Below are 13,032 nucleotides of genomic sequence, written 5' to 3' on the forward strand. Positions count from 1 at the left end.
CTCAGTACCACCACACAGTTCACGTTTTCCAGGTCACTGGGCAGGTGCCCAGGTGCACTCACATACCTCCCAACATGACCCTCTCCAGGAGGGACACAATGCTCCGCTCCTGGACTTTCTACTTAATGCATGATTCTCTTCCTATTTGTTGAACAGGTTAATTGATAAGAAAGGTGCTTCAACACAGGTGATGGCAATCATACATTACCAAGGAAGTGCAGGAGCGGAGCACTGTGTCCCTCCTGGAGAGGGTCATGTTGGGAGGTGTGCTCATTGGCCCTTATTCAGATCTGATTGCAGTACAAATTTGTTCTCAAAATGGGCAAAACCATGTGCACTGCAGGTGGGGCAGATGTAACATGTATAAATAGAGTTAGATTTGTGTGAGTTATTTTGTTTCTGTGCAGGGTAAATACTGACTGTATTATTTTTACTCTGCAATTTAGATTTCAGTTTCAACACACCCCACCCAAATTTAACTCTCTCTGCACATGTTACATCTGCCCCACCTGCAGTGCACATGATTTTGTCCATTTTGAGAACAAATTTGTACTGTGATCAGATCTGAATAAGGGCCATTATTCACTGACACATTTTAAAAGATCACAGGTGGAGCTAATTATTTCACCTGTGATTCTGTGTGGAGACCTGGAAAACGTGAACTGTGTGGGGTCCTGAGGACCGAGGTTGAGCACCACTAGTTTAGAACAAAGGGGATTTATTTTTTATATATTAAGCTCGGTGAAGTGATAATGTGGCTGGTACTTTATTACCGGCCAGTCAGCTCCTAACTGTGAAGATACAGGCTTGGTTTGAAAAATGACAGGTAGGAGCTGATTGGCCAGTGATAAATACCAGACACTTTATCACTTTACCGAGCTTAATAAATCTACCCCAAAATGAGCTATGGCTGATTCTTCCCCGTGTGGCAGCCCTAAGCAAGATTACATATCTCAGCCCTTCCCTGCTTCCAATACAATGATGACAAGCCATAAGGTGTGTCCTGCTATAAGGGCTTACTCCAACCCACCAAAAGTTAAGGCTATCACCTGGACACAAGTAGATTGCTTCAACTGCAGAACTATCTTTGTTTGTTCAAGAGAGGTGCCCAGCCAAAACGCCAGCAAATGTTAAACATGACTAGCAGGTAAATACAGACGCACCAGTATAACATTGGAGATACTATATCTGATATTGTCTAAGTGCTCATGAACTCTGACTAGAAAGATTATGTAACTAACATGAAACTAATACTGTTAGTCTAAACAAAGGGGTTATTAGGATTGCTAGTTATCATAGGATTTGCCACTAAGAGAAATCTGCGGGAGTTTTTAAATCCTTTTTTTTTTTACACTGTATGATGCAATAAACTTGAAGAACAATTAGTTTTAGAAAATCTCTGTTCCAGATATTGTACCAATATCTATAGTCTATTGTCTTGGTAACTAGACTAAAATGAACAATACAATGTTATGCAATCATAATGTGGGTTGCATGTCATTAGAATCGCAGCAATTCTGTAATTTAATTGTGTTTGCATCTATATTGATTTGATTGACAGATTTTGTTATTTTATTGTGCACTAAATGTTGTCGATGAACTGGGTACACTTAGGGCATACTTGCCTACCTGACCCTCTCCATGCGGGAGAAAATGCTCTGTTTCTGGACTTCCCTGGAAATGTAGGATTGCCATCACCTGTGGGGAGCTAGGTAAAGGTGGTTCACCACAGGTGATGGCAATCCTACATTTCCAGGGAAGTCCAGGAGCAGAGCATTTTCTCCGGCATGGAGAGGGTCAGGTAGGCAAGTATGACTTAGGGCCTGGGTCCTATGTAAAAAGAACTGCAGTAGTGCTATTAAATTATTATTTTCAATGTACATCACAGCAAGGGTAACACCCAACACCCCCCCCCCCCCCCCTGAAAATATGATACTGTATGGGGGCAAATGCCAATTAGCAATTTGCTCACAAACTCAGGAGAATGGACAAAAACATTCAGTGAAACTGTTTAAATCAAATAGGTCCAACTAGAGTACATTGTCTGGGTGACAGTAGTTGTCCATTTTCCGATTTGGGAAACAAATGACTTAATTACAAATTACATTTTCTCCCATCGAGTACCAGATTTTTATTCTATCCAACCAACTAGTTGGATGATTGGAGGAAAGTTGGTCTGATGTGTGGCCAGCGAAACTGTTTAAATCAATCTGATATAACACATTTTTCCAAGCAATTGTTTTGTCTTTTTTGTTTTTTTCAGCATTTGGTTGTCATTTGCTCAAATACATTTACAGATTTCTGTAAATGTAGCTCCAGGCCCACTCTCCAGACTGGGGCTTTCCAACAAGCCCAGCCCCGCATCCCTAGCCCTCTGGGAACCGGAGATACCGCCGGGAAAAGCTGGAACGGTTTCCCCATAGGATAACATGGGACCCGCTAATTCCGAAGGCCCCCCCCCAAATCGATAGGCCTTCAATCTGATACCAGGCTGGTTCATATGAGTTAATTTCTCTGGAACCAAGTTTCATGGGACCAAAGTCATTCGAAGCACATTTAAAAGTTCTTCAATATGATACTGGTCTCATGTAAATGGGTCGGTTGGTTCCGAAGATATAGCCGGTGAGAGGAGGAGGGGGGGGGGGGGGGTTCTTTCCCCTTCAGAACAGAAAATGCAGGGACTAGGCTGGTTTTAAAGGGGTATTATGTCAAATATCCGGGACCTGCAGTGCTCTATACAGCCGGGCAGCCCCCCCGCTCTCTGCCTGGCAGCGGCTGTCCCCCAGTTAACGCGAGCATGTATTCCCCCTTGGCAATGAGCATGGAACCCCTGGCAATGAGCAAATCGGTAAGCAGCCCTCCTATAGCATAATTTTTAATTGGCATTATGGTGTTTAGCATAATACATAATGGAAATTATGGTGTGTGGCTTAACACATAATAGGCATTATGGTGTAAATTTTTAATACGCACCTTTGGTCCGCAATGTCCCCGTTTGTGAAGCATATTGTGAATTTTGTCTCAATCCGTTTGATATAGTGTGTATTTTGGCTCAATCCATGTGGCAAAATGTGAATTTTGCTTTAATCTGTATAGCATAACATGAATTTTCACTCAATCCGTGTGCCATAGTGTGAATTTTGGCTCATTCCATGTGGTATAATATGTAAGAGGCAAGTACAGTATAAGGGGGTTACTATTGTGTTGCATGATTTGTATAAGGAGTATATGGTGTGGTAAACTTAGGTGCTGGCCACAACCCCTATTATTGAGCATAATAGACCCTTGATCATTTTCAGCTCCAGGCCCATTTAGACCTTAATCTGGCACTGTTTAAGACTCTGCTGAGAAATCGGATACAGCACTTGTACACTATTAGATTTGGGAGCTGGACAGAAGCTAAGGAGAGGGATCAGAATATCCCTCTCCTGCAAAAAATGCGGGTTAAGCAAGGCCAAACTTTGGTCCATGGGGGTCAGATTGCAGTTCCATACTGTGATCTAAACAAGCATTGGCCTTGGAGATTTCTGCGCATTAGGATATTAGTACATAGCACTTCTATTACAACTTGTCTGCCCTCCCTGTCTCTGTATAGATCTATAGGTGCCTCACACACACACACAGTGCCATGGGGTGTGGACTGAAATGTCTACAGACACAGACAAAAAGTCAACATGAGTTTCTCATGTTTTGTATCCATGTCAAACCTGTTTACATGGACACCCAATTAGTGTAGTGCATAGTTTTCTGTGCTCACGATACATCAGGCCTGGTACCTGGCTCCAACTGTAGTCCACATGGATGGTAACGTTTGAAAATGTCCAAAATATCAAAGAAAACTGTGAAAAGCTTATGTCGACCACTGTCACTGTTGACCTACTGTATGTCTACCTTTTGGTATAATCCGATTGACTGTCTACCTAGACACTGTATACCAGGCATGTCAAAACTGTGGCCCTCCAGCTGTTGTGAAACTACACATCCCAGCATGCATTGCCATAGTTTTAGCATTCCCTAATAGCAAAGCTGTGGCAAGGCATGCTGGGACTTGTAGTTTCACAACAGCTGGAGGGCCATATTGTCTACAGCATTAGGTCTACACCACTAAGTCGACCTGCATTTAGGTCAACATGACTGAAGGTCGACAGGGTCATTAGGTCGACTTTCATAAGGTCGACAGGGCGAAGGTCGACAGGCAAAAGGTCGACATGTGGTCATTTGGCTGTTTTATGAGTCGACATGTGCCGACAGGCGGTATTTCATGCCCTACCATCCACTAGGGCGTGGTGGGAGAATAAAATAGTGTGCCGAGTGTAGCGAGGCACCGTGCCCGAAGCATGGCAAGCGCAGCGCTATGTTGACTGTGTCGACGCTTGAAAAAATTTCGACTTTTCACTGTCGACCTTCAGTCAGGTCGACCTAAATGCAAGTTGACCTAATAGTGTAGACCTAATGCTTGTAGACCTATATGCAGTCCGACGAATGATCCCAATCCGTTTGGACAGACCTTTCCACAGCTTCTCAGAAAATATAATTGCACACAAATGAATGAAGTACAGGTAGTACAGGCTTTCAGCCAGCAGATGTCCCTGCTTCTCCTACTGTGCATATACTACAAAACTGCTCACTATGCAATCCACATACATCCTAGATCTGACTTCATTTTGGTGAACTAAATCTAGTTCAACTGGATTATAATTGTTTTGAGAGGTCACACCCTCTGCATTCATTATTTAATCCGTATGTATAAAAGACTCAAATGTTTATTCAGGCTATTGAACCATGCATTTTGTTTTTACTATTAAAATGTATTGCAAGGTGGTTAGTGGGTGTTCTATGTCTTCATATCTGCAGAATTTTTTATCTCTCCGTGTCATACAATATAAGACGGTCCTCACTGATTTACACAACCTTCCCAGTGATTTACAGTACTTGGCTGTTCTGTAAGATTAGTTGTTCTGAGTAATATTACTGGCAGGTGTAAGTACGGGAGGCAAGCTGTGGCTGCATGCCACATGGGAAAGCTGCCAGCCAGCCTGTGACCCCTGCGCTGGGGTTGGCACAGGCTGTACTTTATATCAGCTGAGAGGCACCTGCTGGAAACTAAACAGTACCTGTGACATAGATGCATCATACAGCCAGTGTATACACTACCACAAATATACCCTGTGTCTCCATACACATATATATGCCAATAACCTGGCACAGCACCTTGCCTGTCAGTACACACAGCATGTACTCCAATATCCTGGCACAGCACCCTGCCAGCCTGTATACACTGCTTATAGTCCAATATCCTGGCACAGCACCCTGCCAGCCTGTATACACTGCTTATAGTCCAATATCCTGGCACAGCACCCTGCCAGCCTGTATACACTGCTTATAGTCCAATATCCTGGCGCAGCACCCTGCCAGCCTATATACACTGTTTATAGTCCAATATCCTGGTGCAGCACCCTGCCAGCCTATATACACTGCTTATAGTCCAATATCCTGGTGCGTCACGCTGCCAGCCTGTATACACTGCTTATATTGTATGTCAATATCCTGCTGCAGCACTCTGCCAGGCTGTATACATTGCTTATAGTCCAATATCCTGGTGCAGCACCCTGCCAGCCTATATACACTGCTTATAGTCTAATATCCTGGCGCGTCACGCTGCCAGCCTGTATACACTGCTTATACTGTATGTCAATATCCTGCTGCAGCACTCTGCCAGGCTGTATACATTGCTTATAGTCCAATATCCTGGTGCAGCACCCTGCCAGCCTATATACACTGCTTATAGTCTAATATCCTGGCGCGTCACGCTGCCAGCCTGTATACACTGCTTATACTGTATGCCAATATCCTGCTGCAGCACTCTGCCAGGCTGTATACACTGCTTATAGTCCAATATCCTGGTGCAGCACCCTGCTAGCCTATATACACTGCTTATAGTCCAATATCCTGGCGCAGCACCCTGCCAGCCTGTGTACACTGCTTATAGTCCAATATCCTGGTGCGTCACGCTGCCAGCCTGTGTACACTGCTTATAGTCCAATATCCTGGCGCAGCACCCTGCCAGCCTGTGTACACTGCTTATAATCCAATATCCTGGTGCAGCACCCTGCCAGCCTGTATACACTGCTTATATGCAAATATCCTGGTGCAGAACTCTGCCAGCCTGTATACCCTGCTTATATGCCAATATCCTGGTGCAGAACTCTGCCAACCTGTATACACTGCTTATAGTCCAATATCCTGGTGCGTCACGCTGCCAGCCTGTATACACTGCTTATACTGTATGCCAATATCCTGCTGCAGCACTCTGCCAGGCTGTATACACTGCTTATAGTCCAATATCCTGGTGCAGCACCCTGCCAGCCTGTATACACTGCTTATATGCCAATATCCTGGTGCAGAACTCTGCCAACCTGTATACACTGCTTATAGTCCAATATCCTGGCACGGCACCCTGCCAGCCTATATACACTGCTTATATGCCAATATCCTGGTGCAGCACCCTGTCAGGCCTGGGTGCACTGTGTGGCAAACACCCTGTCCCTACACTCTATATGCAGTGTTTATATCCCATACACCGGGATTGCACCCTGACAGCCTGTATAACCTGCTTATAGTCCAATATCCTGGTGCAGCACTCTGCCAGTCGGAATACACTGCTTATAGTCCAATATTCTCGCACAGCACACTGCCAGCCTATATACACTGCTTATAATCCAATATACTGGTGCAGCACTCTGCCAGCCTGTATAAGCTGCTTATATGCCAAAACCCTGGCACAGCACCGAGCAGCCTGTATACACTGCTTATATGCCAGTATCCTGGCACAGCACCCTGCCAGCCTGTATACCCTGCTTATAGTCCAGTCTCCTGTGCCACAAACATCATGTCCCTGTGCTCTGTATACATATTCATATACACCTCCCAACATGACCCTCTCCAGGAGGGACACAATGCTCTGTTTCTGGACTTAACTCTTAATTTATAATTGCCATCACCTGTTTTAAACAGGTTAATTGATAAGAAAGGTGTTTCTACACAGGTGATGCTAATCCTAAATGAAGAGTTAAGTCCAGAAGCAGAGCATTGTGTCCCTCCAGGAAAGGATCATGTTGGGAGGTATGCATACACCGGCACTGCACTGTGCCAGCCTTCCTGAATTCACTGCCTGCACTGGCATATTCCAGGCTGCACGTCACTGCACAGACAGAGTCCACTCAGAGCAGCAGCAGCAGCATCACTCGGGTCACAGTCACACACACTGATCTCTCTGCCTTCCCCGCACACACTGAGAACTCTGCATTTCATGTGCTTGCTGTTTCCAGGTTCAGGACTCCGCTCCCAGCCCCCAGGCAGCTTCTGCAGAAGTTTGTGACCTTGACCCGCATGCTGCTCTCCGGAGACCCGGCTGATGGAGCAGGCTGTGCCCGCAGGGAGGGAACATGCTCCGGCTATGAGCAGGGTGAGGTGCAGATGTGCCACACGGTGTACCCCTGGCACTCCAACCACCGGGGTGAGCTGAGTGCTGGACAGCTCCTGACCTGGATTGATACTACAGCCTGTTTGGCAGGTGAGACTGAAATACGCTGTTGGGGAATATCCTTAATTAAAGCTCTAGTTCAGCTGATCATAGTCTATGTTAATATTTCATTCATTTGGGTTATTATATTTTCCAATTGTGCCTATTGTAATGTCCATAGATAATGGAAGACGCATGGGAAGGTACACTAAGCAGTCACACATCACAGTACTGTATGTCATGCTGCAGGTACAGGGACTCTTTTTAAGTTGCAAAAATAACTACAAATGATGATTGTCCTGGAATAAAGGGTGCGAGAAACCAAATTATATGGCAATGTAATAAAAAAGGCAACTCCTCCTGTTATTGTAACATTGTATTGTGCACAAAGACAACATGGCAATGCTAGAGGATCTCAAGGTTTATTTACTAAGATTAGAGTCCTATTGAAGATGGGATGTGATGGGTTGCAAATTCTGATTGGTTACTATGGGCAACATTCCATCTTTAATAGAACTCCCAGCTTAGTAAATCTACCCCCCCCCCCCTCTTTTGATATTTTCTCTCCTTCTCGTGCCCCCCCCCCCCCCCCCCCCAAACCACATAGCCCTTTTCCCCTTTTGTATGTGGCATAACTATGATTTTAAGGTATTTTGAACTGTTTCACAGAACTGAGCGCTGTTGATGTGAATCTATAGTTGCTATCGTTTCTGTCATCAATTATTTAACACATTCTGAAGTGTTTAGTTCCGTATTTCTTTTGAAGTTCTTCATCCCAAGACTTTGACCTAGATCATTCAAATGCATCTATAAATAATGCCCAATAAACACCTTTTATTTTTTGGTTAGTATATTGGGATGTGGATCAGTTGGTCACCAGCAAGTTGTTAGACATTCATTAGGTCGACATGTGTCTAGGTGGACATAGGTTAGGTCAAAAGGTCGACATTGGGTTTCTCGCTTCTTTTTTTTTACCCAAATGTCGACAGTCGGCATGGACGCATGGCTCACTGCATTCGCAATGCTTCGGGCATGGTGCCTCGTTATGCTTGGCACACTATTTTATTCTCCCACCATGCTCTAGTGGATGGTAGGGCATGAAATACCGCCTGTCGGCACATGTCTGCTCAAAAAACAGTGAAAAACCCCATGTCGACCTTTTTTAACTGTCGACCTAATGACCTTGTCGAACTAATTGCATGTCGCTTTAATGGTGTCGACATAATGACTGTCTCTCAACTTGCTGGTGACCCAATGACCGTATCCTGTTTATTGTGGGCACATGGCAAACTTTGACCACTCCAGTGGACCTCTGTACCAGATCATTCCTCTTCTAGGGCCAGATGTACTAAGCTTTAAAAGTGATAAAATGGAAAGTGATTAAACAACGAGCCAATCAGCACCTAAGTGCCATGTCACAGGCTGTGTTTGAAAAATGAGAGGTAGCAACTGATTGGTTGGTGGTTTATCACTCTCCATTTTATCACTTTTCAATGCTTAGTACATCTCGCCCCTAGTGTTCATTCTAGCACCCATACAGTTCCTCTTCCATGCCTGGGGTGTTGCTGTCTGCTGTAGTGCTTCTAGCACAGTGTGTATCAGCACTGATATGCAAACCAGACTAGTGCTAGAAACACCAGAGCAGACAGCGACACCCCAGGCAGGGAAGAGGAACTGCATGGGTTTACAAAGATGGCGGGTGCTTGAATGAACACTACTCTTCTCCTTTGTTCCTCTGTATAAATATTCTAGTCACCCAGGGATTATCGAGCATTTACAGTATAGCCACAGATTCATCTAGTTAGTATGTAATAAGATGGTCCCTTTGTCCCTAGCTGGGCTAAGAACTGCTTTGACCCTCCATGCAGCATAATGTGATCTGTTGCGTCTCTGCTGTGACAATGTGAGAAACCACAAGAGGACTGTGGGAAATATCCGGTGTACACCACTGCTTTGTGTGTCTTTGTAAGACACACAGCGGGTTCTGTAAAGTCACCTTGTCATGATGTACTGCTACTGTATTGTGTGATCTGTCTTAGATCTATTTCTTTTATAGCCGAGAGACATGCTGGCGTGGCCTGTGTTACAGCATCTGTGGATGACATACAGATTGAAGAAACTGCCAGGTACCAGACATATTTTATTATTATTTAATTTAAAAAAAAAAAACACAACCTTTCTCGGACTATCTTTAGACAATAATCTTTTTGCATGTGAAAATATTAATGAATTACAACGGGGTTCAAGGTTCATTAGCAGCTTACAAGCCAAGCAGAGAGCATTTTATAGAACTTCAGGAGGTCTAGTGCTCAAAGGGTGAAGATTTATTCATTTTATTTATTAACGGTTCTAATTTAATCATTCATATAGGTCCCTGCCCCGAATTCTAGTCGGTAATCGGTCATTGTGTAAGTCGACCATGAATGGTTGACAGACTGAAAAAGGTCGAAATTAGTTTTTTTTCTTCTTCAAAAAACCGACTTGTTCGTGCATTACCATCCCAGTGGGCATATAATTAGATTATGCCGAGCACAGCAAGGCACCTTGCCGGAAGCATGGCGAGCAAAGTGGTACACGAAGACAGGGTCCACAGTGGCGTAACAATAGCACCACAAACCCCGCAATGGCAGGGAGGCGCTGACTGTGTGAGCTTCCGGCGGCGGGGGTCTGTGGGGACTATTGCTACGCTGCCGCCGCATCTGCTGTGGCCAGGAAACGGGACCCGCATATTTACTAGCCTGCATTCCATTGCTCCTCCTGGCTGGATCCTTATGAAAAATGTCCTTCACAAAATGGCCGCCCCCTTACAGAAGACAGTTTTTGAGGATGCTAGAGGAGGCGGTGGCCTCCTCTAGCATCCTTAAAAACGGTCTGCTGATAAGGGGCGGACATTTTGTGTGGGACATTTTTCTTTGTTTCTCCTTAATCTTCATTTGTGGAGGGGATGGGGGAACCCGGTGGATTGGCGCATGTGCCATGTACACAGCAACGGTGGTAGCTGGGTAGAGTTCTCTCTGCCTTCCTCTTATATGCCTCCCACAGCCAGCCCTTGGATCTGGAACACAAAAACTGAACCAATCCAGGGGGGAGTTGGCACCCTGGCCCAGCCTGCCATCGCCTTCACTGGAGACAAAGGGCCTAGCACAAACTCTGAAAGACAGCCCATACCATTATCCGTCCTCCACCAAAGTTCAGTTGGTATAATGCAGTCAGGAATGTATCGTTCTCCCGACATGCGCCAAACCCAGACTCGCCCATCTGACTGTCAAACAGAGAAGCATGATTCGTCACTCCACTGCTTCACAGTCCAGTGTCTATGTGAGTCACACCATTCCATCTGATGCTTGGCATTAGACTTGGTGATGTGAGGCTTGCATGCAGCTGCTCAGCCATGTAAACCCATTCTAGTAAGCTCCCACCACACAGTTTTTGTTCTTACATCAATGCCAGTTGAATTCCAGAGTGTTGACAACTTTTACCCACCATGCACCTTAGCAGTCATTGATCCAGCTCTGGTTTTACGTTGCCTTCAGTTGTTCTTAAATGCTTCCACTTTCTAATAAGATCACTTACAGTTGACCATGGAATATCCGGCAGGAATGAAGTTTCACAAACTGTCTTATTGGAAAGGTTGCATCCTATTACAGTACCATACTTGAAGTCACTGAGTGCTTCAGAATTGACCCATTATTTATCAAATGTTTGCAAATGGAGTCTTCATGGCTAGGTGCTTGATGGGGGCATCATAGCCTGGGCATTCTCTGGTATTGGTGTTCTCTTGTCCCTACTGGCTCTACAGTTCATCTATTGCTTTGCCCCAAGCTCAGCGCCAGGTCAGCACCTCAGCTTGAATTTTGTCGGTGTGTTTTGGATCGTTGGCGGTTATTTAGACATCATTGCTGGGCTGTGATCTCGCTGTCCGCCAATTATCGATCAACTGTGCATGAGTACGGTTCGCACCATGCATGTGCGTGGTTATCCTGTGATAATCCAGTGTCTTATCTAATTGCATGCCGTTTGCAAGTTGATTGACAAGAAGCCGGCATTTGGGGGTGGAACCCAGCCAATTACTGGGCGTGTCAGGAACAAAATGTAGGCGTGCCCACGCATTGTCAGGGAGGGGGTGTGAGTGTGACGTCAGCTCTGGCCCTGATCAGCCAAATGGATTTGCAGTTAATCCCCTATTTGTAATATTTGCACAAGCCTTTTACAGGCTTGCACGGGCAGGATTTCACTCTGGCGAGGCGGCGGATGTCTGATCGCAGGGCTCTGAATAACCAGGAATCCGGTCTGAATAACCCCCTTTGTCTTGAAGTCTGCTGGTTTCATTCTTACCATTTTCCATGCAAAACAGCCTCAAATCATCCTCCCTACAGCACAGTGTCTGAGTGATCCTTGCAGCAATTTGTACCGTATATACTCGAGTATAAGTCGACCCGAATATAAGCCGAGGCACCTAATTTTACAACAAAAAAACTGGGAAAACCTATTGACTCAAGTGGGACCCTCACTCGAGTATAAGCCGAGGGGGGCTTTTTCAGCATAAAAAATTTTCTGAAAAAGTAGGCTTATACTCAAGTATATATGGTAATCTGCCAAACATCACATTGTTTACCGGAGGGGTGATGCTATTCAGCTCTATTCCCGATTTTCTGTCTAAAGTGTGGGCAGAGGGATTATTATTATTATTATTATTATTATTATTATTATTATTATTCCTTTTTGGCCTGTGTGCCAACTTTGGTCATGTGCCAGTTACATTGATGTGGCAGCAAGACCGTATTTCCTAATCCTTCATTATAAGAGTTGTATGCTGACCTGGTAGTGATGAGGAACAGTCCTGTAACTTCCCCATGTCTACACCTTTGTCTATATTTAGTTGGCTGATTTCACAGTGATGCTGTCAAGAATTTAAATAGTAGATCATGTGAAGTCACCTCCCCTCCTCCCATTGGTCCCCTCGCAGCAGGATTATCAGGCCCTGGCAGAGATGAATGGAAACCTTTTTTAGCTGTGGGCTCTCCAGGCAGTCGCTTAGGTTACAGAATTGGTCTAAGTTACAACTGCAATGAAAGTAAATGAATGGGAACTGGAATAAGAAGAATTCAGTAGGGGTTCAGGGACATTCTGTACCCATAATGCCTCTCATGCATTGGCAAGCAGTAACAGTGCACACCCCCCAACAGATTGCAGCTATATAAAATGTTCCATCTTTTCAAAGTAAGAGACCTTAAAACCAATGAAATTGCTCATGATCGATTTTTACTATGTTTCCATTTCTGTATAAAATGCTATTTCTGCTAAACTGTGGTTGGTCCTGTACTGTAAATACGAATTACCAATCATGCCTCCTTAATTGCAAGGGAAAGTGTGCCTTAGGCGCTGGAGATGACTGGGGTGTAGCTTGATACCCAGCAGCCACCACGTAAGAGGGTTGCCAACCTCCAAAATAACAGAAATACAAACAGAGATGTGGGGTGCTCTTGGGTATCAGGATGAAAAAAAAAAAA

At 44.8% G+C, this 13,032-nt stretch overlaps 1 protein-coding gene across 1 annotated transcript in view; it reads left to right on the forward strand.

Annotated features, from left to right (window-relative positions):
• The first annotated feature begins 951 nt into the window (after positions 1 to 951).
• ACOT12 (acyl-CoA thioesterase 12) overlaps positions 952 to 13,032 on the forward strand; it is a 43,182-nt gene continuing 31,101 nt past the window's right edge. The window contains exons 1-3 of the mRNA XM_083151853.1: positions 952 to 1,147; positions 7,329 to 7,573; positions 9,579 to 9,648. Of these exons, the coding sequence (XP_083007979.1) occupies positions 1,128 to 1,147; positions 7,329 to 7,573; positions 9,579 to 9,648 (335 nt within the window). The 5' untranslated portion in view covers positions 952 to 1,127. The remainder of the gene's footprint in view (positions 1,148 to 7,328; positions 7,574 to 9,578; positions 9,649 to 13,032) is intronic.

The sequence above is a fragment of the Crinia signifera genome, chromosome 1 (genome assembly GCF_055691185.1).
Source record: "Crinia signifera chromosome 1, ASM5569118v1, whole genome shotgun sequence".
NCBI classification, from domain to species: domain Eukaryota; kingdom Metazoa; phylum Chordata; class Amphibia; order Anura; family Myobatrachidae; genus Crinia; species Crinia signifera.